This window comes from Scyliorhinus torazame, chromosome 18 (assembly GCF_047496885.1).
Source record: "Scyliorhinus torazame isolate Kashiwa2021f chromosome 18, sScyTor2.1, whole genome shotgun sequence".
In the NCBI taxonomy this organism is placed as follows: Eukaryota; Metazoa; Chordata; class Chondrichthyes; order Carcharhiniformes; family Scyliorhinidae; genus Scyliorhinus; species Scyliorhinus torazame.
Genome location: NC_092724.1, coordinates 69,878,957 through 69,906,271, shown reverse-complemented (window position 1 = coordinate 69,906,271; position 27,315 = coordinate 69,878,957). Strand labels below are relative to the sequence as shown.

Below are 27,315 nucleotides of genomic sequence, written 5' to 3'. Positions count from 1 at the left end.
CCTCCTGAATTTGCGGACCGTGAGGTCCTGGTATGACAGCCGGGGCCCGTACACACGGGGCCTCCTCAGCTGCCTCCGTTGCCGTGGCGCCCCTCCTCGTGTTCCTCCTCCACTATGTGCTCCCCCTGCTCCTCGTCCTGTTGGGCGAGTGCCCTCCAGCGTGGGCGGCTGCCGCCTGCCCCTCTGCAGCATGCTCTACTGCGGCAGCCTGCGCCGCCTCTCTGGCATGCTCCTCCTCCTCCAGGGCAACATGGAGAATAGCGCCACGGCGGCCAACATCGCTGGCAGATCAGAAAACATGACAGCCGGGAAAGGGAACGACGACATGTCATCATTGTCCGTGTCCCCCCTACCCCCAGCCAGGTGGCATGGGCTTTATGGACGCGACTGTTGGGAGGATGGCATCATGCCCGAAGGACAAACTCCCTTGCCCCCCCGCCCGCCACCATACCCGGCACTCACCAACCCCCCCCCCCCCCCCCCCCCCCCCCGTACCCGGCACTCTCGCCCCCCTGTACCCGGCACTCACCACCCCCCCGTACCCGACACTCACCACCCCCTCGTACCGGACACTCACCACCCCCCCCCCGCCCCGGTACCCAGCACTCACCCCCCCTCCCCGTACCCGGCACTCACCCCCCTCCCCTCCCTCTCCGTACCCGGCACTCACACCCCCCCTCAACGTACCCGGCACTCACCCCCCCTCTCCGTACCCGGCACTCACACACCCACCCCCCCCCCGGTACCCGGCACTCACCCCCCCCTCCCCGTACCCGGCACTCACCCCCCTCCCCGTACCCGGCACCCATCCCCCTCCCTCTCCGTACCCGGCACTCACACCCCCCCTCTCCGTACCCGGCACTCACACCCCCCCTCTCCGTACCCGGCACTCAGCCCCCCCACCCCCGCCCCCGGCACTCAGCCCCCCCCACCCCCGTACCCGGCACTCACCTCCCCCTCCCCCCGTACCCGGCAAACACCCCTCCCCCGCACCCGGCACTCACTCACCCCCCGCCACTGTACCTGGCACTCACTCACCCCCCGCCCCCACACCCGGCACTCACTCAAACCCGCCCCGTACCCGGCACTCACCCCCCGCCCCCGTACCCGGCACTCACCCCCCGCCCCCGTCCCCGTACCTGGCAACCCCCCCCGGCACTCACCCCCCCTCCCCGTACCCGGCACTCACCCCCCCCTCCCCGTACCCGGCACTCACCCCCACATCCCCGTACCCGGCACCCCCCCCCCCCCCCGGCACTCACCCCCTCCCCCGCCCCCGTACCCAACACTCACCGCCCCCCCCCCCATACCCGGCACTTACCCCCCTCCCCGTACCCGGCAATCACCCCCCCCCCCGGCCACTGGCATTCACCCCCTCCCCCGCCCCCGTACCCGGCACTCACCCCACCTCCCCGTACCCGGCATCACCTCCCCTCCCCGTACCTCGCATTCACCCCCCTTCCCCCTTTCCCGGCACTCACAACCCCCCCCCCCCCCCCCCGCCCCCGTACTCGGCACTCACCCCTCCCCTCCCCGGCACTCACCCCTCCCCTCCCCGTACGCGGCACTCACAACCCCTCCCGTACCCGGCTCTCACACCCCCCTCCCCGTACCCGGCACTCACCCCCCCTCCCCGTACCCGGCACTCACCCCCCCTCCCCGTACCCAGCATCAACCCCCCCCCTCCCCGTTCCTGGCATTCAGCCCCCCCTCCCCGTACCCGGCACTCAGCCGCCCCTCCCCGTACCCGGCACACCCCCCCCCCCCTCCCCGTACCCGGCACTCACCCCCCCCCCCCGTACCCAGCATCCAACCCCTCCCCGTACACGGCATTCACCCCCCCCCTCCCCATACCCCACATCACCCCCCCCCCCCGTACCCGGCATTCACCCCCCCCTCCCCGTACCCGGCATTCAACCCCCCCCCCGTACCCGGCACTCCCCCTCCCCGTACCCGGCATCCCCCCCTCCACATACCCGGCATCACCCACCTCCCCGTACCCACCACTCAGCCTCCCCACCCACGCCCCTGTACGCGGCACTCACACCCGCCCCCCCCCCCCCCCCCCCCCCGTACCCGGCAGTACCCCCCCCCCGCCCTCCCCGTACCCAACACTCGCCGCCCCCCCCCCCCGTACCCGGCACTCCCCCCCCCCGTACCCGGCACTCCCCTCCCCCCCCCCCCCCCGTACCCCCCCCCCCCCCCCCCCCCCGGCACTCACCCCCTCCCCCGCCCCCGTACCCGGCACTCACCCCCATCCCCGTACCCGGCACTCAGCCCCCTACCCGTACCCGGCACTCACCCCCGCCCTCTCCATACCCGGCACTCACCCCCGCCCTCTCCATACCCGGCACTCACCCCCCCTCCCCGTACCTGGCACTCACCCCCCCTTCCCCGTACCCAGCAAACAGCCCTCCCCCCCCGGCCACCGGCACTCACCTCTCCCCCGGCCCCGTACCCGGCACTCACCCCCCTCCCCGTACCCGGCACTCAGCCCCCTCCCCGTACCCGGCACTCACCCCCGCCCTCTCCATACCCGGCACTCACCCCCCCCCTCCCCGTACCCGGCACTCACCCCCCCCCTCCCCGTACCCAGCACTCACCCCCCCTCCCCGTACCCAGCACTCACCCTCCCCCTCCCCCCCCCCCCCCCCCCCCCCCCCCCCCCCCCCCGTACCCGGCACTCTCACCCCCCCCTCCCTGTACCCGGCTCTCACCCCCCCCCATCCCAAGCACTCACACACACGCCCCCCGTACATGGAACTCAATCCCTCACCTTCCCCTGTAGCCGGCATTCACCCCCCCCCCCCCGTACGCGGCACTCACAACCCCTCCCGTACCCGGCTCTCACACCCCCCTCCCCGTACCCGGCACTCACCCCCCCTCCCCGTACCCAGCATCAACCCCCCCCCTCCCCGTTCCTGGCATTCAGCCCCCCCTCCCCGTACCCGGCACTCAGCCGCCCCTCCCCGTACCCGGCACCCCCCCCCCCTCCCCGTACCCGGCACTCACCCCCCCCCCCCGTACCCAGCATCCAACCCCTCCCCGTACACGGCATTCACCCCCCCCTCCCCATACCCCACATCACCCCCCCCTCCCCGTACCCGGCATTCAACCCCCCCCCGTACCCGGCACTCCCCCTCCCCGTACCCGGCATCCCCCCCTCCACATACCCGGCATCACCCCCCTCCCCGTACCCACCACTCAGCCTCCCCACCCACGCCCCTGTACGCGGCACTCACACCCGCCCCGTACCCGGCAGTACCCCCCCCCCGGCCTCCCCGTACCCAACACTCGCCGCCCCCCCCCCCCCCCCCCGTACCCGGCAATCACATCCCCCCACCCCCCGGCCACTGGCACTCACCCCCTCCCCCCCCCCCCGTACCCGGCACTCCCCCCCCCCGTACCCGGCACTCCTCTCCCCCCCCCCCCCTCCCCCCCCCCCCCCCGGCACTCACCCCCTCCCCCGCCCCCGTACCCGGCACTCACCCCCCTCCCCGTACCCGGCACTCAGCCCCCTACCCGTACCCGGCACTCACCCCCGCCCTCTCCATACCCGGCACTCACCCCCCCTCCCCGTACCTGGCACTCACCCCCCCTTCCCCGTACCCAGCAAACAGCCCTCCCCCCCCGGCCACCGGCACTCACCTCTCCCCCGGCCCCGTACCCGGCACTCAACCCCCTCCCCGTACCCGGCACTCAGCCCCCTCCCCGTACCCGGCACTCACCCCCGCCCTCTCCATACCCGGCACTCACCCCCCCCTCCCCGTACCCGGCACTCACCCCCCCCCTCCCCGTACCCAGCACTCACCCCCCCTCCCCGTACCCAGCACTCACCCTCTCCCCCCCCCCCCCCCGTACCCGGCACTCTCACCCCCCCCTCCCTGTACCCGGCTCTCACCCCCCCCCATCCCAAGCACTCACACACACGCCCCCCGTACATGGAACTCAATCCCTCACCTTCCCCTGTAGCCGGCATTCACCCCCCCCCCGTACACGGCACTCACCGCCCCCCCCCCGTACCCGGCACTCACCCCCCCCCCCCCGTACCCGGCTCTCTCTTCCCCCCGCCCCCGGCTCTCTCTTCCCCCCGCCCCCGTACCCGGCTCTCACCCCGCCCAATCCCCGGCACTCACCCACGCGCCCCCCCCATCCCCAGCACTCACCTACGCGCCCCCTCGTACATGGCACTCAATCCCTCCTCCGCCCCCCCCCCACCCGTACCCGGCATTCACACCCCCCCCTCGCAACCGGCACTCACCCCCCACCTGTACCCGGCACTCACCCCACCCCCCTGTACCCGGCACCCACCCCCCCCTCCCCGTACCCGGCATCACCCCCTCCTCGCCGTACCTGGCATTCACCCTCCCCTCCCCTTACCCGGCACTCACCCCCCCCCGCCCGCCCCCATTCCTGGTACTCACCCCCCCTCCCCGTAGCCGGCATTCACCCCCCCCCCCCGTACACGGCACTCACCGCCCCCCCCCGTACCCGGCACTCACCCCCCCCCGTACCCGGCTCTCTCTTCCCCCCGCCCCCGTACCCGGCTCTCACCCCCCCAATCCCCGGCACTCACCCACGCGCCCCCCCATCCCCAGCACTCACCTACGCGCCCCCCCGTACATGGCACTCAATCCCTCCTCCGCCCCCCCCCACCCGTACCCGGCATTCACACCCCCCCTCGCAACCGGCACTCACCCCCCACCTGTACCCGGCACTCACCCCACCCCCCTATACCCGGCACCCACCCCCCCCTCCCCGTACCCGGCATCACCCCCTCCTCCCCGTACCTGGCATTCACCCTCCCCTCCCCTTACCCGGCACTCACCCCCCCCGCCCGCCCCCATTCCTGGTACTCACCCCCGCTCCCCGTAGCCGGCACTCACCCCCCTCCCCGTACCCGGCACTCACCCCCCCTCCCCGTACCCGGCACTCACCCCCCCTCCCCGTACCCGGCACTCACCCCCCTCCCCGTACCCGGCACACACCCTCCCCGTACCCGGCACTCACCCCCCCTCCCCGTACCCGGCACACACCCTCCCCGTACCCGGCACACACCCCCCCCTCCCCGTACCCGTCATTCACCCCCCCTCCCCGTACCCGGCACTCACCCCCCCTCCCCGTACCCGGCACTCACCCCCCCCTCCCCGTACCCGGCACTCACCCCCCCCTCCCCGTACCCCGCATCACCCCAACCCCCCCGTACCCGGCACCCCCTCCCCTCCCCGTGCCCGGCACTCACCCCACCCTCCCCGTACCGGGAACTCACCCCCCCCTCACCGTACCCGGCATTCACCCCCCCCTCACCGTACCCGGCATTCACCCCTCCCTCCCCGTACCCGGCATTCACCCTCCCCATCCCCGTACCTGGCATTCACCCCCCCCCCCGTACCCGGCATTCACCCTCCCCACTCCCCGTACCCGGCATTCACCCCCTCCCCACTCCCCGTACCCGGCATTCACCCCCCCCCATCCCCGGCACTCCCCCCCCCCCCCCCTCCATGTACACGGCATCCCCCCCCTCCCATACCCGGCACTCACCCCCCCTCCCCGTACCCCCGCATCATCCCCCCCCCCCGTACCCCGCATCACCCCCCCCTCCCTGTACCCGGCACTCACCCCCCCTCCCCGTACCCGGCACTCACCCCCCCTCCCCGTACCCGGCATTCACCCCCCCTACCCGTACCCGGCATTCACCCCCCCCCTGCCCGTACCCGGCATTCACCCCCCCCCTGCCCGTACCCGGCATTCACCACCCCCCCCTGCCCGTACCTGGCACTCCCCCTCCCCGTACCCGGCACTCCCCTCTCCCCTCCCTGTACCCGGCACCCCCCCCCTCCCCACACCCGGCATCACACCCCCTCCCCGTACCCGCCACTCATCCCCCCCCACCCACCCACTCCCTTCCCGTGCCCGGCACTACCCCCCACCCCCCCTTCCCTCCCCGTACCCGGCACTCACCCCCCCGTCCCCCCCCGTACCCAACACTCACCGCACCCCCCCATACCCGGCACTTACCCCCCCCCCCCTCCCCGTACCCGGCACTCACCCCCCCTCCCCGTACCCAGCATCAACCCCCCCCCTCCTCGTACCCGGCACTCAGCCGCCCCTCCCCGTACCCGGCACACCCCCCCCTCCCCGTACCCGCCACTCACCCCCCCTCCCCGTAACCGGCATTCACCCCCCCCCCCCGTACCCAGCATCCAACCCCTCCCCGTACTCGGCATTCACCCCCCCCCTCCCCATACCCCACATCACCCCCCCCCCCCGTACCCGGCATTCACCCCCCCCTCCCCGTACCCGGCATTCAACCCCCCCCCCCCGTACCCGGCACTCCCCCTCCCCGTACCCGGCATCCCCCCCTCCCCATACCCGGCATCACCCCCCTCCCCGTACCCACCACTCAGCCTCCCCACCCACGCCCCTGTACGCGGCACTCACACCCGCCCCCCCCCCCGTACTACCCCCCCCGCCCTCCCCGTACCCAACACTCGCCGCCCCCCCCCCGTACCCGGCAATCACACCCCCCCCCCCCCGGCCACTGGCACTCACCCCCTCCCCCCCCCCCGTACCCGGCACTCCCCCCCCCCGTACCCGGCACTCCCCCCCCCCCCCCCCAGCACTCACCCCCTCCCCCGCCCCCGTACCCGGCACTCAACCCCCTCCCCGTACCCGGCACTCAGCCCCCTACCCGTACCCGGCACTCACCCCCGCCTTCTCCATACCCGGCACTCACCCCCCCTCCCCGTACCTGGCACTCACCCCCCCTTCCCCGTACCCGGCAAACAGCCCTCCCCCCCCCGGCCACCGGCACTCACCCCTCCCCCGGCCCCGTACCCGGCACTCACCCCCCTCCCCGTACCCGGCACTCAGCCCCCTCCCAGTACCCGGCACTCACCCCCGCCCTCTCCATACCCGGCACTCACCCCCCCCCCTCCCCGTACCCGGCACTCACCCCCCCCCTCGCCGTACCCAGCACTCAGCCCCCCCACCCCCGCCCCCATACCCGGCACTCAGCCCCCCCACCCCCGCCCCCATACCCGGCACTCAGCCCCCCCGCCCCCGGCCCTCACCCCCCCCACCCCCGCCCCCGTACCCGGCACTCACCCCTCCCCGTACCCGGCACTCTCACCCCCCCCTCCCTGTACCCGGCTCTCACCCCCATCCCCAGCACTCACTCGCGCGCCCCCCCCCCCCATACATGGCACCCAATCCCTCCCCCCCCCACACTGTACCCGGCATTCCCCCCCCCCCCGCCTGTACCCGGCATTTCCCCCCCCCCGCCTGTACCCGGCATTTCCCCCCCCCCCGCCTGTACCCGGCATTCACCCCCCCCGTACCCGGCACTCACCCCCCCCTCCCCGTACCCGGCATTCACCCCCCCCTCCCTGCACCTGGCATTCACCCCCCCCCCCGTACCCGGCACTCCTCCTCCCCGTATCCGGCACTCCCCCTCCTCCCCCCCCCCCCCCCGTACCGAGCATCACCCCCCTCCCCGTACACGGCACTCACCCCCCCACACTCCCCGTACCCGGCATCAGCCCCCTCCCCGTACCCAGCACTCAGCCCCCCCACCCCCGCCCCCATACCCGGCACTCAGCCCCTCCGCCCCCGTACCCGGCACTCACTCTTCCCCCCCCCCCCCCCCCCCGCCCCCGTACCCGGCACTCACCCCTCCCCGTACCCGGCACTCTCACCCCCCCATCCCCAGCACTCACCCACGCGCCCCCCCCGTACATGGCACTCAATCCCTCCTCCCCCCCCGTACCCGGCATTCACCCCCCCCCCCCGCACTCTCTTCCCCCCCCCCCGTACCCGGCACTCATCTATGCTGCGGTTAGAGTGCTTAAAAACATTTTTGTTCATTAAAGAAACAATTTAGAGTCATTGTTTCATTATCACAAAGACAGTCATTTGATTCATATGAATGCAAGTTCTTTTTAGTTCATTCATGGGAGGAGAGTATCGTTGGCTAGGCCACTATTTGTTGCCCATCACTACATGCCCTTGAGAAGGTGGTGAAGGTGAACAATTGTATGAGGTGCAGGAACACCCACAATCCTATTAGGGAGGGAGTTCCAGGATTTTGATTCAGCAACAATGAAGGAATGGTGATATAATTCCAAGGCAGAATGGTGTGTCGCTTGCATGGGCTCCTCTGGATGGTGACGTTCCCATGCATCTGCTGTCCTTCTTCTAAGTGTGGACTTAGAAGATGCTGCCTAAGGAAGTTGAAGTGCATCTTTGCAGGTGGTATACACTGTTACCTCTGTGCATTGGTGGTGGAGGGGAGAATGTTTAAAGTGGTGGTTGTAGGTGCCAATCAAGTAGGCTGATTTGTCCTGGATGGTGTTGAGGCTCTTGAGCTTGTTGGAGGTAGACTCTTCCAGAGTATTCCATCACTTGTGCATTGTAAATGGTGGACAGAAGTCAAGAGGGGAATATATGATGCAGATTCCCAGCCTCTTTCTTGCTCTTGTACTCTGTACTTATATGGCTGGTCCTGTTAGATTTTTGGCAATACACAGGATGTTGAAAGTGGGCGATTCAACAATATAATGCCATTGATTGTCAAAGTCAGATGATTCCATTCTCTCTTTTTGAAAATGGTCATTCCTGGCACAAATGTTACTTGCCATTTATCAGCCCAAGGCTAATGTTGTCCAAGTTTTGCTGGGTGTGGACATGTACTGCTTCAGTGTTTAAGTTTTGAATGGCACTGAACCCTGCAATTATCAAATAAATATCTTCACCTGTGACCTTGAGGGAAAGTCACTGTTGAAGATGGCTGAACCTAGGCCACTGTCCTGAGGAACTCCTGCAGTGAGTCATGGGACTGAGTTTGTTGTTGAATGAAATAAGATATCAAGCAACATTATCTCTTTTGACATGGAGGCTATCAGGTCCTGGGATTTGTTGGATTTTAGTCCCTTAGGTTTTAATTATCTGAAATTGTGCTTGCTGCCTCCATTAAAGGCAGAAACAAGAAGAATACTACATCTATGATAATCCTTTTGCTACCTCTCTACAAATTAAAAATGTCTTTGCTTGTAGTTAAAACACATGACAGCATTGCATATTAGACAGGTGACGATGTAGTCAGCCTGGCCCAAATTATGTGAAACATCCATTGAAGAGTTTTGTGAATTTCACTGATAAATGGGGGTGCACAATAACAGAGCTGCTAGAAGGCTGGCCTCCAAATATTTCGAGTAAAGCTTTTGTGGAGTCATGGAGACTCCGTGAACCTTTCAAAATAGTGGACTGGACTAGGATCCACAAGTCCTGCCCCCATTTCCTATAGGACACGCTTTTGCCGGTAGGGGAAAGAGGGTACAACATGAAGTCCAAATTTGGAATCAGCTGAGCTTTTTAAACTCCGCACACAAGACAAGCAGATCAGATTTGCGCTCCTGGAATGGCCTCAACCCGCAGTGTATTTTTCACGACTTTATGATGGAGACACAAATGCTCTTGAAGGTTGGATAGAGTATGTAGAGCTGTCAAGTTATTTAAATACCCTACCCGTTAAATTTGGAAAAGAAACTGCTTACCCGTGTCATGTCTGTTCCAGTTGTACATAACCCTATCATTATAGCACTATTACTGCTTTACATAGCCTATCATTATCACAGCAGGAGACTCCAAGTTCACAGTTTGACTCATAGTTCAAAAAAGTCAAGGATCAGCTGTCTTTGATGTGGGGTTGTGAATACAAATGTTTGTTTTTAAAAGAGATTAAGTACTTGAAATTCTTTGATGTATTGGATGGGCTTCCAGCAATGGGACTGTTTTTTTATATAGTGAATTCTGTAATAGATTATTTAGAACTCTATTTTATCTCAGCATGGCCCCCGGGGTTTGCTTATGGTGGACACGGTGAGTTGGCATGGAGGGTGTAAAGGGTAGTGAGTGGAGGTTAGCATGAATTGGCGCCAGGATCATAAGGGGCCAAAGGGTTATTGGTGGGTGTGAAGGCACGGATTGGCACATATAGACACGGCGAGTGGTGGGAGATAAGTGAGTGAGAACCTAATGTTTAGCAAAACAACCAGAACAAAGCCCTAGAGAATTTAGGTAGGCCATTTAACCAGTCTGCCTTGGCATTCAACAGCTCCAGTGTCCACTTCTGATCTGCAACTGGGCCCAATTCCATCACACAGTCGCCCTCTGGGCACATTGTCCTGAGATGGGTGCAGTGAGCCAGGAGATCTCCCAACTCAAGCTATCTGCGTCAGAAAAGAAAATTCAGCCCTCAATTTCAACAGTGTTACAAAACCTCTATATAAATAAGCCACCCGACTTAAAAATATCCCAGCTTCACTACTGTGAAATTTGTGATCAAATCATTGTCATGTTTGTTACTGACAGTTATTGTACAAAACAGTGCAACTTACAGAGTGTCTCTGAACATGGCATACCCATTCCGAGTGATCCAGAAACCTCCGGCCACAAAACTCACAGGGAAACCGTGTTGCTTTAGTTGAACGGTTACGTCTTATGTATCTTTGAATTTCTTGAAGGACAGAAAGGAAAGGGGTCTTAACACAATGTTTTGTTCCATTCTCTTCTATGGAATGTCTTGAAGGACAGAAAGGAAAGGGGTTTTAACACAATGTTTTGTTATATTCTCTTCTACGGAATGTGGGCACCACTGATGAGGACAATTGCCCTCAAGGGGTGGTGGTGAGCCCACAAATCCTAATCACAGTACATTCCCTTAATTATAATGGCCATTTTGGAGAAGATTACATGACCTAATGTTATACTTATTTTGAAGCCATTCTCCCCAAAGCTTAATAGAACATAGAAAAATACAGCACAGAACAGGCCCTTTGGCCCACAATGTTGTGCTAAACCTTTGTCCTAGATTAATCATAGATTATCATAGAATTTACAGTGCAGAAGGAGGCCATTCGGCCCAGAGTCTGCACCAGCTCTTGGAAAGAGCACCCTACCCAAAGTCAACACCTCCACCCTATTCCCACAACCCAACCCAACACGAAGGGCAATTTTGGACACGAAGGACAATTTATCATGGCCAATCCACCTAACCTGCACATCTTTGGACTGTGGGGGAAACCAGAGCACCCGGAGGAAACCCACGCACACACGGGGAGGACGTGCAGAATCCGCACAGACAGTAACCCAAGCCGGAATCGAACCTGGGACCCTGGAGCTCTGAAGCAATTGTGCGATCCACAATGCTACCGTGCTGCCCTTAAGAACAAATTAATCTACACTATATCATTCTACTGTAATCCATGTACCTATCCAATGGCTGCTTGAAGGTCCCTAATGTTTCCGACTCAACTACTTCCACAGGCAGTGCATTCCATGCCCCCACTACTCTCTGGGTAAAGAACCTACCTCTGACATCCCCCTATATCTTCCACCATTCACCTTAAATTTATGTCCCCTTGTAATGGTTTGTTCTAACCGGAAAAAAAGTCTCTGACTGTCTACCCTATCTATTCCCCTGATCATCTTATAAACCTCTATCAAGTCGCCCCTCATCCTTCTCCATTCTAATGAGAAAAGACCTAGCACCCTCAACCTTTCCTCGTAAGACCTACTCTCCATTCCAGGCAACATCCTGGTAAATCTCCTTTGCACCTTTTCCGAAGCTTCCACATCCTTCCTAAAATGAGGCGATCAGAACTGTACACAGTACTCCAAATGTGGCCTCATCAGGGTTTTGTACAGCTGCATCACCTCACGGCTCTTAAATTCAATCCCTCTGTAAATGAACGCTAGCACACCATAGGCCTTCTTCACAGCTCTATCCACTTGAGTGGCAACTTTCAAAGATGTATGAACATAGACCCCAAGATCTCTCTGCTCCTCCACATTGCCAAGAACTCTACCGTTAACCCTGTATTCCGCATTCAAATTTGTCCTTCCAAAATGGACAACCTCACACTTTTCAGGGTTAAGCTCCATCTGCCACTTCTAAGCAGAGCTTTGCATCCTATCTATGTCTCTTTGCAGCCGACAACAGCCCTCCTCACTATCCACAACTCCACCAATCTTCGTATCGTCTGCAAATCTACTGACCCACCCTTCAACTCCCTCATCCAAGTCATTAATGAAAATCACAAACAGCAGACGACCCAGAACTGATCCCTGCGGTACGCCACTGGTAACTGGGATCCAGGCTGAATATTTGCCATCCACCACCACTCTCTGATTTCTATCGGTTAGCCAGTTCGTTATCCAACTGGCTAAATTTCCCACTATCCCATGCCTCCTTACTTTCTGCATAAGCCTACCATGGGGAACCTTATCAAATGCCTTACTAAAATCCATGTACACTACATCCACTGCTTTAACTTCATCCACATGCTTGGTCACCTTCTCAAAGAATTCAATAAGACTTGTAAGGCAAGACCTACCACTCACAAATCCATGCTGACTATCCCTAATCAAGCAGTGTCTTTCCAGATGCTCAGAAATCCTATCCTTCAGTACCCTTTCCATTACTTTGCCAACCACCGAAGTAAGACTAACTGGCCTGTAATTCCCAGGGTTATCCCTAGTCCCTTTTTTGAACAGGGGCATGACATTCGCCACTCTACAATCCCCTGGTACCACCCCTGTTGACAGCGAGGACGAAAAGATCATTGCCAACGGCTCTGCAATTTCATCTCTTGCTTCCCATAGAATCCTTGGATATATCCAGTCAGGCCCGGGGGATTTGTCTATCCTCAAGTTTTTCAAAATGCCCAACACATCTTCCTTCCTAACAAGTATTTCCTCGAGCTTACCAGTCTATTTCACACTGTCCTCTCCAACAATATGGCCCCTCTCATTTGTAAATACAGAAGAAAAGTACTCGTTCAAGACCTCTCCTATCTCTTCAGACTCAATACACAATCTCCCGCTACTGTCCTTGATCGGACCTACCCTCTCTCTAGTAATTCTCATATTTCTCACATATGTGTAAAAGGCCTTGGGGTTTTCCTTGATCCTACCCGCCAAAGATTGTTCATGCCCTCTCTTAGCTCTCCTAATCTCTTTCTTCAGTTCCCTCCTGGCTATCTTGTATCCCTCCAGCACCTTGTCTGAACCTTGTGTCCTCAGCCTTACATAAGTCTCCTTCTTCCTCTTAACAAGACATTCAACCTCTCTTGTCAACCATGGTTCCCTCACTCGACCATCTTAATGCAAGTATCAAGTATTTTCCAATTCATACTATTGTAAACACATGTCCTGTTTTCACTGCTTAAAAGATTTTTTCCATCATATTAGAAGGTGTCTGCCGGGTAGGATCTTCTTACAATCATCAGATAAAACAATCATCAGATAAAACAATGGAAACGAGGCCATCTATTTCTGCTGAAAAGAGTTTGTACCACAAGTCCTCATTGTGCATGCTTGGCTGACGTTATCAGAGAAAGGGTTGGTCCATTCAAGGATATTGGAGGGAATCTATGTATGAAACCAGAGGAAATGGGAGAGATACTAAATCATAGATCATAGAATTTACAGTGCAGAAGGAGGCCATTTGGCCCATCAAGTCCACATCGGCCCTTGTAAAGAGCACCCTACCTAAGCCCACACCTCCACCCTATCCCTGTAACCCAGTAACCCCACCTAACCTTTTTGGACACAAAGGGCAATTTAGCATGGCCAATCCACCTAACCTGCACACCTTTGGACTGTGGGAGGAAACCGGAGCACCTGGAGGAAACCCACACAGATACGGGGAGAACGTGCAGACTCCGCACAGACAGTGACCCAAGTCGGGAATCAAAGCTGGGACCCTGGAGCTGTGAAACAACAGTGCTAACCACTGTGCTACCGTGCTGCCCTTACACAAATAAAATCCAAACCCTATTTTAAATCATACATTATTTCCTTATGTTTTAGTAAAACATTTGTGCTGTAGAGCAAAACTTGAGGCAATTTAGAGAACAAAAAAAAATAGTTGGTTGCAATATAGTAACATCACTACAGTACAGTACAGGTTAAGGAGCTGGGAGTTGCATAACAGAAGCATTAACACAATATCACAGGTGCGAGAGTAATTACAGTGCAGCAAGCTTACATGAATTACCTTCATTGTAAATATGGCCATAGGAATTTATAATTGAAAAATTTGATATGAATGTTTGACAAGAAGCAAGGTTCTGAGGACAGGAAATATGTACAGATAAAGATGTGACTGTCAATATTGCATGCTGCAGTCCCTTATGTACATACCATATTGTATGCCATAATGGTTCTTTGGAATTCGATGAAGCTGCTTAATCTATTAATTCACATGCTAAACAATCAGCTCCACTACACCCAATAAAAAATTCAAACAATCCAATATTTTTCAGTAAGATAGTACTGCTCACTTTTCTTTTCACCATGGCTTTTCTTGAGCCTCTTCCTTTGGAATTCTTCAATTTCAATACATAGGTCTGCTTCACTTAGGTTAACCTCACCAACCAGATCAAAGTTGCATTTTACCTATTTAATAAGCACATGCACATTAACATGTTTATTGTAAAAGAACAGATGATTCACAGATTAATGACATGATAGATTCATGCACATTGCAAAAAGGTTTAATAAAAGTTCAAGCAAATATTAGAAGTATCCATCATATTTGAACATATTCATCATCTGTTTGAACAGCATCATAAAAAGGAATCTTGAGTTATTAAAAATTAAGTTAATGAATAAATGTATAAGTCAATGAAAAATAGATAAAATACTTGTGTTTAAAGTACTAGTATTTTAATTAGAAAATTAATTCAGATGACTTTGAAAATAAAATATTTCATGTGGACAGGCTTGAAGCTACACAGATGAAGAATTTTAGTTTACATTTTTTTTGGGGGGGTGTGGTAAGAGGGGGGGGGAACTACTGAATAGAACAGCTTTTATAAAATCTGATTTCAACCAAAATAATAATAGCTTCATTATCCTGTGTCAAAACTAGTACAAGCATGGTTAAAATACTGCTCACTGCTCTTGAACACAAGTGTCCTTGGGCTAGCTTTTCTTATTTCAGTTTATGCACTCTAATGCTAAAAAAAAGCCTAATAAATTAATAATGTGAATTATCTAAAACTTTACTTGTAATCTAATGATATTCTCTATATTAGACTTTTAATGTTATCTTGCATACACTTTATTCCAGATTGAACTATTCAAGTAAAATGTTGTTTATAACTAGTTATCAATTTCAAAACACTGATTTTAAACTCAATAGAGCAATAAAATTTGACTTCATCGAGTTACTAAGATGGCCACAAAACTTGTGTCCAAACTGTAGCTCCAAGTACCCATGGAAACCTAACAGCTTAGAAACTAAATGTATCAAATGAGGTATTTCATCATACATGGCCCATGTTGGAATAGAACCTGCTAATGAAAGCAATTAAGATAATGGCAAGATTGGAATTTGTTGCACTGTAATACACCATCACAAAGTTGATATTGAAGAAGAATACAAGGAAAATATAACTACGGAAGTATCTGAACTAGAAGTTACATAACCAAATCAAAATTTATCAATGACACAGATCGGTTGCATTGTAAGTGGTGTGCAAAATTATAAATATATATTGATCAATTAAGTGAATAGAATAAACAGCTAACAGATTTCAAGTGCCAGTTCATCCACTTTGGACCTTAAAAAAAAAGGACATGGAGCGGGATTCTCCCCTACCCGGCGGGGGGTCCCGGTGTGATGGAGTGGCGGGAACCACTCCGGCGTCGGGCCGCCCCACAGGTGCGGAAGTCTCCGCACCTTTAGGGGCCAAACCCTCACCTTGAGGGACTAAACCCGCACTGGAGCGGTTTCCGCTCCACCGGCTGGCAGGAAAGGCCTTTGGCGCCACACCAGCCGGGGCCGAAAGGTCTTCGCCGGTCCGCGCATGCGCGGGAGCGTCAGCGGCTGCTGACGTCATCCCCGTGCATGCGCAGTGGGGGGGGGGTTTCTTCCGCCTCCGCCATAGTGAAGACCATGGCGAAGGTGGAAGAAAAAGAGTACCCCCACGGCACAGGCCCGCCCGCGGATCGGTGGGCCCCGATCGCGAGCCAGGCTACCGTGGGGGCACCCCCTGGGGCCAGATTGCCCCGTGCCCCCCCCCCAAGGACCCCGGAGCACACCCGCACCGCCTTGTCCCGCCGTTCAAAAAGTGGCGGGACAGGCACTCCAGCAGCGGGACGTCAGCCCATCGCGGGCCGGAGAATCGGCGGGGGTGGGCCCGCCGACCGGCGCGATTCCCGCCCACGCCGACCGGCGCGATTCCCGCCCCCGCTGAATCTCTGGTGGCGGAGACTTCAGGACACGGCGGGGGCTGGATTAACGCCAGCCCCCGGCGATTCTCCGACCCGGCGGGGGGGGGGGGGGGTCGGAGAATCCCGCCCCAGGTACTTTCTAATTGGTGAAAAGCTGGAAAAAGGGACAGTCCAGGTACTACATGGACCAAGATGCAACGAGGAAATAAGAAATTTACCAATGGAATGGATGATAAGTTAGATGAGTGGGCCAAAATTTGGCAGATGGAATTTAACAGGGATAAGTACGAGGTTTTCTATTTTGGTCGGAGGAATCAAAAAGCAACTTATTATCTAAATGGAGAGAAACTTTAAGATGCTTTGGTGCAGAGAATTTGGGTGTCTTCATGCATGAATCTCAGAAAGTTAGTTTGCAGGTGCTGCAGGTAATAAGGAAGGCAAATATAATTTTGGCATTCATTTCTTATGGAATAGAGTATAAAAGTTGGGAAGTGATGTTGCAGCTGAATAGGGTATTGATGAGACTGCATCTAGAGTGCTGTACACAGTTTTGGTCCCCTTACTTGAGGAAGGTGTAAATGTATTAGAGGCACTTCAGTGAAGGTTCACTAGATCAATTACAGGGATGAAGGACTTATCTGATGAAGAAAGATTGAGCAGGTTAGGTCTACATTTGCTAGAGTTTAGAAGAATGAGAAGAGATCCAATTGAGGTATACATGATTCTAAAAGGGGGTTGATAGGGTAGATATCTTCGGACCCGATAATAATTTACCTCCACATACTTTTCCTCCTCTCAGAGCCAACACCTGTTACAGTCTCCATGCCCACCATGGCCCTGCCTCCTCCAGTTAACCGGATCGTTTGTCCTGTCCTCATTGTGACCCACCCAATGAGGCCTTCACCTACAAAATGCTCACCATGAATCTGACATGGTACCACATCCCACTTCTCTCTCCGACTGTGACTGTTCCCTCCTACTAACAGTACCCAGAGTTCTCCCTCTAGGATCCTGTCCTCTGAAACCCTCCTTCTCTCACCTTCCCCAGACACACTCCCCTTGTAAGCCTGCCTCCCCTGTCCACTGTTGGCTTGTGACACAAGCCCCCAAAATTTCACAGCGACACTCTTAAAAGCAGGAGTAAACAGCATCAACACACCTAGTTGGAAGTGGAGCTCACTAGGTGCAGCCCATTAACTTTGGGAAACAGACCATTTGGGGGGGGGAGGGGGGAGAAAAAGAGAGGTAATTCAGGCACGGTGGCCTTTCATAAGCATTCAGATGTACGTGTGCAGGAAACTTGAGTCACTTTCAACGTGCCAAATTCAGGAGAAAAACATTTCAAACTAATTTCCCACCAGTGAGAAACTGGCTTCTACCATCATGCCACATTTACTGCCTCTGCCCACCACAATTCCCCTTGCTGGTGGGAGCAGAAGATTCTGCTTAATGTTATTTTCACACAAATATAACAAACAGAATTAACAATGGATGTCAAGTAAATACATGCATGTGGAAATTCTGCTAACATAGGCATATGTAAATTACCATATTTTGCAAATGCAAAATAGGCAACCATGTCATTCATGTCCTTTGCCATCTCCTCTACATCACATGAAAGTACCTTGTGTTGCTCCTGCAGGTGAGTCTCCAACTCTGTCTGTAGTCGAGCTTCAAAAAAACAGAGTCGACACTTGTACGGTTTCACTGGGCTGTGGGTGTCCATGTGATGTATTAGGATGTCCTGACTAAGTGTAACAAATGTACACCAATCACAACAGAATACTTCCCCAGGAAAGAAATGCATCAGTTCAAGGTGACACTCTTCCACATCAGTCATCTGTCCATCTAAAGACCAAAGTATAAGCAAATGTTAGATATTATATTTTTAACACTCGAAGAAATGATAGTTACCTGACTTGCAATAAAAATAGAAATATCCACATATTTGTTTCTCTTGCTTTTAGGTTGGCACATCTTGTTCAACAAGTCATGGACTATCATTGGCGAAGTAATTGTACAGGAAATGCTTAATTTTACTATACCTCACGAACCAGTTTTAAAAGCATTAAAATTTTAAAAAGAACCTACCTGTTTCCCATATCACTTTAACCAGTTTATCAGAAATATATCGTTTTTTTCAAAATATTTGTATTCAAATTTTTATTTTTAAAAAAATATATATTTTATTAAAGTTTTCAAACAGAATTTTTCCACTTTACAAATCAACATAAAAATAGCACAATAACTGATAAATAACATTATTTAAATAAAATAGTGAACTAACAAAGTAACAAAAAATAGTGCTCCCCCCGCCCCGGGCTGCTGCTGGTGACGATCTATTTTCCCTTAACGTTCTGCGAGATAGTCAAGGAACGGTTGCCACCGCCTGGAGACCCCCTGAGCCGATCCTCTCAGTGCAAATTTAATTTGTTCTAGTTTTATGAACCCTGCCATATCGTTTATCCAGGCCTCCAAGCCGGGGGGTTTCGCTTCCTTCCACATGAGTAAGATCCTTCGCCGGGCTATCAGGGACACAAAGGCCAGAATATCAACCTCTTTCGCCTCCTGCACTCCCGGCTCTTCCGCTACCCCAAATATAGCTAACCCCAGCCTGGCTTGACCCGGACCTTCACCACCTTTGAGATCACCTTTGCCACTCCCCTCCAGTACTCATCCAGTGCCGGACACGACCAGAACATGTGTGTGTGGTTCGCCGGGCTTCCCAAGCACCTCCCGCACCTGTCCTCCACTCCGAAGAACCTGCTCAGTCTTGCTCCCGTCATATGTGCTCTGTGTAGAACCTTAAATTGTATCAGGCTAAGCCTGGCACACGAGGACGAGGAATTTACCCTACTTAGGGCATCAGCCCACAGCCCCTCCTCAATCTCCTCCCCCAGCTCTTCTTCCCATTTTCCCTTCAGCTCCTCTACCAGCGCTTCCCCCTCGTCTCTCATCTCCTGATATATTTCGGACACTTTGCCCTCCCCGACCCATACCCCGGAAATCACTATCTTGGATCCCCTGTGTCGGGAGCAGTGGAAATTCCCTCACCTGTTGCCTCGTAAACGCCCTCACTTGCATGTATCTAAAATTATTCCCCGGGGGCAACTCATACTTTTCCTCCAGCGCTCCCAGGCTCGCAAACGTCCCGTCAATAAACAAATCTCTCAATCTCCTAATTCCTGCCCGTTGCCAGCTCTGGAACCCTCCGTCCATCTTTCCTGGGACAAACCTATGGTTGTTCCTGATCGGGGACCACACCGAGGCTCCCGTCACTCCCCTGTGTCGCCTCCACTGTCCCCAGATCCTTAAGGTTGCCACCACCACTGGGTTTGTGGTATACCTTTTCGGGGAGAGCGGCAGCGTCACCAGCGCCTTTAGGCTCGTTCCCTTACAGGACGCCATCTCCAACCTCTTCCACGCCGCCCCCTCTCCCTCCCTCATCCTCTTACAAACCATCGGCACATTGGCGGCCCAGTAGTAGTCGTCCAGGTTCGGCAACGCCAGTCCCCCTCTGTCCCTGCTACGCTGCAGGAACCCCCTCCTTACCCTCGGGGTCTTCCCTGCCCACATAAAACTCATAACGCTCCTGTCTATTTTCTTGAAAAAGGCCTTAGTGATCAGAATGGGGAGACATTGAAACATGAAAAGAAACCTTGGGAGAACCATCATTTTTACCGCCTGCACTCTGCCCGCCAGTGAGAGCGGCAGCATATCCCACCTCTTGAAATCCTCCTCCATCTGCTCCACCAGCCGCGTCAGATTAAGTTTGTGTAGAGTTCCCCAGCTCCTAGCTACCTGAATCCCCAAATATCGGAAGCTCCTTTCCACTCTCCTTAACGGCAGGGCGTCTATTCCTCTTCCCTGGTCCCCAGGGTGTATTACGAAAAGCTCACTCTTCCCCATATTTAGCCTGTATCCCGAAAAATCTCCAAACTCCCTCAATATCTGCATAACCTCTGTCATCCCCTCTACAGGATCCGCCACATATAGCAGTAGGTCATCTGCGTAGAGTGACACTCGATGTTCCTCTCCCCCTCTAACCACCCCCCTCCATTTCTTAGAGTCTCTCAACGCTATGGCCAGTGGTTCAATTGCCAACGCGAACAGTAATGGGGACAGGGGGCATCCCTGCCTTGTTCCCCTATGTAACTGAAAATACTCTGATCTTTGCCGGTTTGTGACTACACTTGCCACTGGGGCCCCATATAGGAGTCTGACCCAACTGACAAACCCCTCCCCGAACCCAAACCTCCTCAACACCTCCCATAGATACTCCCACTCTACCCTATCGAATGCCTTCTCTGCTTCCATCGCCACCACTATCTCTGCCTCCCCCTCCGCTGGGGGCATCATTATCAGCCCCAACAGCCGTCGCACGTTGACATTCAGTTGTCTCCCCTTTACAAACCCTGTCTGGTCTTCATGCACCACCCCCGGGACACAATCCTCGATGCCAGCACTTTTGCCAGCAGCTTGGCGTCTACATTTAGGAGTGAGATAGGCCTATATGACCCGCATAACAGCGGATCTTTATCCCGCTTCAGGATTAGTGATATCGTCGCTTCCGACATTGTCGGTGGTAGAGTCCCCCCTTCTCTGGCCTCGATAAAAGTTCTCGCCAACAGCGGGACCAACAAGTCCACATATTTCCTGTAAAATTCCACCGAGAACCCGTCTGGTCCCGGGGCCTTCCCTGCCTGCATATTCCCCAGCCCTTTAGTCACCTCATCCACCTCAATTCGCGCCCCCAGACCTGCCACCTCCTGCTCCTCCACCCTCGGGAACCTTAGTTGGTCCAGAAACTGTTGCATTCCCTCTTTTCCCTCCGGGGGTTGGGACTTATATAGCCTCTCATTAAAGGTCTTAAACACCTCATTTACCTTCCCTTCTCTCCGCTCCGTAGTTCCCGTTTCATCCCTGACTTCCCCAATCTCCCTCGCCGCTATCCTCTTGCGAAGTTGGTGGGCAAGCAGCCGGCTCGCCTTTTCCCCATACTCGTATCTCATCCCCTGTGCCTTCCTCCACTGTGCCTCTGCCTTTCCTGTGGTCAGCAGGTCAAACTCCATCTGAAGTCTTCGCCTCTCTCTATATAATCCTTCGTCCGGGGCCTCCGCATATCTTTTATCCACCCTCAAAATCTCCCCCACTAATCTCTCCCTTCTTTGCCCTCTTGTTTCTCCTTGTAAGCTCCAATGGAGATCAACTCTCCCCTAACCACCGCCTTCAGTGCTTCCCATACTACCCCCACCTGGACCTCACCATCGTCATTGGCCTCCAGGTACCTCTCAATACATCCCCACACCCTTCCACAGACCCCCTCATCCGCCAATAGTACCACATCCAGTCGCCAGAGTGGGTGCTGCTCCCTCTCCTCTCCTAATTCCAGATCCACCCAGTGCGGGGCATGGTCTGAAACGGCTATGGCCGAGTACTCCGTTCCTGCCACCTTCGAGATCAGTGCCCTGCTCAAAACAAAGAAATCTATTTGGGAGTATACCTTGTGGACATGGGAGAAAAAGGAGAACTCTTTGGCCAACGGCCTAGCAAATCTCCACGGATCCACTCCCCCCATTTGCTCCATGAACCCCCTAAGCACCTTGGCCGCTGCCGGCCTTCTTCCGGTCCTGGATCTAGGCCGGTCTAGCCCTGGATCCAGCACAGTGTTGAAATCCCCCCCCCCATTACCAGGCTTCCGACCTCCAGGTCCGGGATACATCCCAGCATCCGCTTCATAAATCCCGCGTCATCCCAGTTTGGGGCATATACATTTACCAGCACGACCTCCTTTCCCTGCAATCTACCACTCACCATCACGTATCTACCCCCGTTATCCACCACTATATTCCTAGCCTCGAACGACACCCGTTTCCCCACAAATATCGCCAACCCCCTATTTTTTGCGTCCAACCCGGAGTGGAACACCTGTCCCGCCCATCCTTTCCTTAACCTAACCTGATCCGCCACCTTCAGATGCGTCTCCTGAAGCATGACTACATCTGCCTTCAGTCTTTTTAAGTGCGCGAACACTCGGGCCCTCTTAATCGGCCCATTCAGGCCTCTCACATTCCATGTGATCAGCCGGGTTGGGGGGCCATATGCCCCCCCCCCCCCCGGGCCGACGAGCCATCCCCTGTTCTAGGCCAGCCCCCTGGTCTGGGTCCCGCGCACCCACCCATCCCCCAGAAGTGTAACGGCCAAAGGAGCGGCACTGGAGCAACGGGAGAAGAGAGGGAAAGAAAACAAAATGGTGGCGTGAGGAGATGCGCAAGGAAATGTTGGCGCCTATGCTCTCGGCAATTGAAGGACTCGGGATCACCCAGAAGGCCCACGAAGTTAAGATCCAGGAGGTACAGAAAAGAGTCAGTCAGAACGAGGACGAGCTCGTGGGCCTGGCGGTGAGAGTGGAGAAGAACGAGGCGCTACACAAGAGGTGGGCGGGAAGACTGGAAGACCTGGAGAACAGGTCGAGGAGAAAGAATCTGCGAATCCTGGGTCTCCCTGAGGGAGTGGAGGGGGCCGATGCCGGGGCATACGCGAGCACGATGCTCGAGGCGATGATGGGCACGAAGGCCCCTTCGAGGCCACTGGAGTTGGACGGGGCACATCGGGTGCTGGTGAAGAAGCCCCAGGCAAATGAGCCGCCAAGGGCGTTGGTGGTGAGGTTCCACCAGTTCACGGACAGAGAGTGGGTCCTGAGATGGGCCAAGAAGGAGCGGAGCAGTAAGTGGGACAATGCAGAGATCCGAATATACCCGGACTGGAGCACGGAGGTTGCAAAGCGGAGAGCGGGTTTCAACCGGGCCAAAGCGGCGTTGTACTGGAAAGAAGTGAAATTCGGAATGCTGCAACCAGCACGACTGTGGGTCACATACAAGGGCCAACACTATTACTTTGAAACGCCTACAAGGGCCAACACTATTACTTTGAAACGCCTGAAGAGGCGTGGACCTTTGTACAAGCCGAAAAGTTGGACTTTAACTGAGGGTTTGTGAGGGTGGGGGGGGGGGATGTTTGAGGATTGATGTGTGATGGTTGTTGTATAAAGGGGGTCAATCACGCGTAGGAAATGTTACATGGGCTGGGGGAGAGAGACAGGAGCTGCGCCAGAGGGGGCGGAGCGGGCTTTGGAAAGCGCGGGTTTTTTCCCCGCGCGCGGGAAGAAAGGCGGGAAGGGGAACGAAGGAATGCATATTGATTGGGAGACTCCCACATGGGGAGGTCAATGGGAAGGCAGGGGAAGCCGGGGTCAGCAGGCATCAGCTGACTGACGGGAGTGACATGGGGGGAGCCCCTCCAATCCGGCTGATAACGTGGAATGTGAGAGGGGCCTGAATGGGCCGGTGAAGAAGGCTCGAGTATTCGCGCACTTAAAGGGACTGAAGGCGGACGTGGTCATTCTCCAAGAGACACACCTGAAGGTGGCGGACCAGGTCAGGTTAGGAAAGGGATGGGTAGGACAGGTATTCCACTCGGGACTGGACGTGAAGAATGGAGGGGTGGCAATATCGGTGGGAAAGCGGGTGTCATTTGAGGCCAAGACTATTGTAGCGGACAATGGAGGGCGATATGTAATGGTGAGCGGTAGGCTGCAAGGGACGTGGGTGGTGTTGGTAAACGTATACGCCACGAACTGAGATGATGCAGGATTCATGAAGCGCATGTTGGGGCGCATTCCGGACCTGGAGATAGGAGGCCTGATAATGGGAGGGGACTTTAATACAGTGTTGGATCCAGCACTGGACCGCTCCAAATCAAGGATTGGAAAGAGGCTGGCGGCGGCCAAGGTACTTAGGGGGTTTATGGATCAGATGGGGGGGGGGGGGGGGGGGGGGGGAGTGGACCCATGGCGGTTTGCAAGGCCGCAGGCCAGGGAATTTTCTTTCTTCTCCCATGTACACAAAGCCTACTCCCGGATGGATTTCTTTGTTCTGGGTAGGGCGCTCATCCTGAGGGTGGAGGGGACAGAGTATTCGGCTATAGCTGTTTCGGACCATGCCCTGCACTGGGTGGAACTGGAGCTGGGAGAGGAGAGGGACCAACGCCCATTGTGTCGGCTGGATGTGGAACTGCTGGCGGACAAGGTGGTGTGTGGGAAGGTGAGGGGTGTATCGAAAGGTACTTGGAGGCCAACGACAATGGGGAGGTGCGGGTGGGGGTGGTATGGGAGGCGTTGAAGGCGGTGATCAGGGGAGAGCTAATCTCCATTGGGGCTCATAGGGAGAAGACAGAGGGTATGGAAAGGGAGAGGTTAGTGGAGGAGATTTTGAGAGTGGACAGGAGATACGCAGAGGCCCCGGAGGAAAGATTACTTGGGGAAAGACGATGGCTCCAGACGGAGTTTGACCTGTTGACCACAGGGAAGGCGGAGGCACAGTGGGGGAAAGCGCAGGGGGCGACCTACAAGTATGGGGAAAAGGCTAGTCGGATGCTGGCACACCAGCTCCGTAAGAGGATGGCAGCGAGGGAAATAGGGGGAGTCAAAGATGGAAGGGGAGCCACGGTTCGGAGAGCGACGAAAATAAACGAGGTATTTAAGGCCTTTTATGAAGAGCTGTACAGGTCCCAGCCCCCAGCGGGGGAAGAGGGGATGAGACGATTCCTAGATCAACTGAGATTCCCGAGGGTGGAGGAGCAAGAGGTGGCTGGTTTGGGGGCACCAATTGGGTTGGAGGAGCTGAGCAAGGGTTTGGGGAGCATGCAGGTGGGGAAGGCCCCGGGACCAGACGGATTCCCGGTGGAGTTCTGCAGGAAGAACGTAGACCTGTTGGCCCCGCTACTGGTGAGGACCTTTAATGAGGCAAGAGAGGAGGGGACCCTGCCCCCGACAATGTCGGAAGCGACAATTTCTTTGATCCTAAAGCGGGACAAGGACCCACTGCAATGTGGATCGTACAGGCCGATCTCGCTCCTCAACGTGGATGCAAAGTTGCTGGCAAAAGTGCTGGCCACGAGGATCGAGGACTGTGTCCCGGGGGTAATCCACGAGGACCCGACGGGATTTGTAAAGGGCAGGCAACTAAACACCAATGTGCGGCGGCTCTTAAACGTGATAATGATGCCATCGGAGGAGGGAGAGGCGGAGATAGTGGTAGCTATGGACGCGGAGAAGGCCTTTGACCGAGTAGAGTGGGAGTACCTCTGGGAGGTGCTACATAGGTTTGGGTTCGGGGGAGGGTTTATCAGTTGGGTTAAGCTCCTTTACAGAGCCCCGATGGCGAGTGTAGTGACGAACCGGCGGAGGTCGGAGTACTTCCGACTGTTCCGAGGGACGAGGCAGGGGTGCCCCCTGTTGTTCGCATTGGCGATCGAACCATTGGCCATGTCATTGAGGGAGTCTAATAAATGGAGGGGGGTGGTCCAAGGGGGGAGAAGAGCATCGGGTGTCTCTATATGCGGATGACCTGTTGCTGTACGTGGCGGATCCAATGGAGGGGATGGTGGAGGTCATGCAGACTCTAAGGGAGTTTGCGGAGTTTTCGGGCTATCAGCTCAATGTGGGGAAGAGTGAGCTCTTTGTATTACAGGCGGGGGACCAAGAAAGAAGGATAGGGGACCTACCACTGAGGAGGGTGGAGGGGAGCTTTCGGTAGCTGGGGATCCAATAGTTGGGGGACCTTACACAAACTGAATCTGACGAGGTTGGTGGAGCAAATGGAGGAGGATTTCAAAAGATGGGACATGCTACCGCTCTCGTTGGTGGGTAGAGTGCAGTCGGTCAAAATGGTGGTCCTTCCGAGGTTTCTGTTTGTGTTTCAGTGCCTTCCCATCGTGATCACTGAGGCCTTTTTTAAGAGAGTGGGCAGGAGTATTATGAGGTTTGTGCGGGCGAATAAGACCCCAAGAGTAAGGAGAGGTTTCCTGGAAAGCCAAATCTGGGGAGCTACTACTGGGCAGCAAATGTGGCGATGATCCGCAAGTGGGTTATGGAGGGAGAGGGGGCGGCATGGAAGAGGATGGCGATGGCGTCCTCTAAAGGAACGAGCCTGGGGGCGTTGGTGACGGCACCGCTGCCGCTCTCGCCGACAAAGTATACCACGAGCCCGGTGGTGGCGGCAACGCTAAGGATCTGGGGTCAGTGGAGACAGCACCGGGGTGCAATGGGAGCATCGGTGTGGTCCCCGATCAGGGGTAACCGCCGGTTTGTCCCGGGGAAGATGGACAGGGGGTTCCAGAGCTGGCATCGGGCGGGGATTGGAAGAATGAGGGACCTGTTCATCGACGGGACGTTTGCAAGCCTAGGGGCACTGGAGGAGAAGTTTGAGTTACCCCCGGGAAATGCCTTTAGATATGTGCAGGTGAGGGCTTTTGTGAGGCGACAGGTGAGGGAATTCCCGTTGCTCCCGGCACAAGAAGTTCAAGATAGGGTGATCTCGGGTGTATGGGTTGGGGAGGGCAAGGTGTCGGAAATACACCAGGAGTTGAAAGAAGAGGGGGAAGCGCTGGTAGAAGAGTTGAAGGGTAAATGGGAGGAGGAGCTGGGGGAGGAGATCGAGGGAGGTCTGTGGGCTGATGCCCTAGGTAGGGTTAATTCCTCCTCCTCGTGTGCGAGGCTCAGCCTGATACAATTTAAGGTGGTCCACAGAGCGCACTTGACGGGGGCGAGGTTGAGTAGGTTCCTTGGGGTGGAGGACAGATGTGGAAGGTGCTCAGGGAGCCCGGCGAACCATGTCCATATGTTTTGGTCATGCCCGGCACTGGAGGGGTTCTGGAGAGGAGTGGCGGGAGCAATATCTCAGGTGGTGAAAGTCCGGGTCAAGCCAAGCTGGGGTCTAGCAATATTTGGAGTAGTGGACGAACCGGGAGTGCAGGAGGCGAAAGAGGCTGGCATTCTGGCCTTTGCGTCCCTAGTAGCCCAGCGAAGGATCTTGCTAATGTGGAAGGAGGCGAAGCCCCCCAGCCTGGATAAATGATATGGCTGGGTTCATAAAGTTGGAGAGAATTAAGTTCGCCTTGAGGGGGTCTGCGCAGGGGTTCTACAGGCGGTGGCAACCGTTCCTAGGCTACCTCGCGGAGTGTTAGAGGAAGGTCGGTCAGCAGCAGCTGCAACCTTGGGGAGGGGACTGCCTG

At 56.0% G+C, this 27,315-nt stretch overlaps 1 protein-coding gene and 1 long non-coding RNA gene across 4 annotated transcripts in view; one reads left to right on the top strand and one right to left on the bottom strand.

Annotated features, from left to right (window-relative positions):
- Positions 1-18,289, top strand: part of LOC140395285 (uncharacterized) — a 56,888-nt gene extending 38,599 nt beyond the window's left edge. Inside the window, exon 3 of the long non-coding RNA XR_011936150.1 lies at positions 18,210-18,289. This is a non-coding gene — a long non-coding RNA (uncharacterized lncRNA). The remainder of the gene's footprint in view (positions 1-18,209) is intronic.
- LOC140395284 (uncharacterized) overlaps positions 1-27,315 on the bottom strand; it is a 238,102-nt gene that overhangs the window by 11,980 nt on the left and 198,807 nt on the right. For all 3 annotated transcript variants that reach the window (XM_072482859.1, XM_072482857.1, XM_072482858.1), the window contains 3 exons: positions 17,867-18,090; positions 14,346-14,460; positions 10,398-10,516 (listed from right to left, as the gene is read on the bottom strand). In XM_072482859.1, coding sequence (XP_072338960.1) covers positions 10,398-10,516; positions 14,346-14,460; positions 17,867-18,090 — 458 coding nt within the window. The remainder of the gene's footprint in view (positions 1-10,397; positions 10,517-14,345; positions 14,461-17,866; positions 18,091-27,315) is intronic.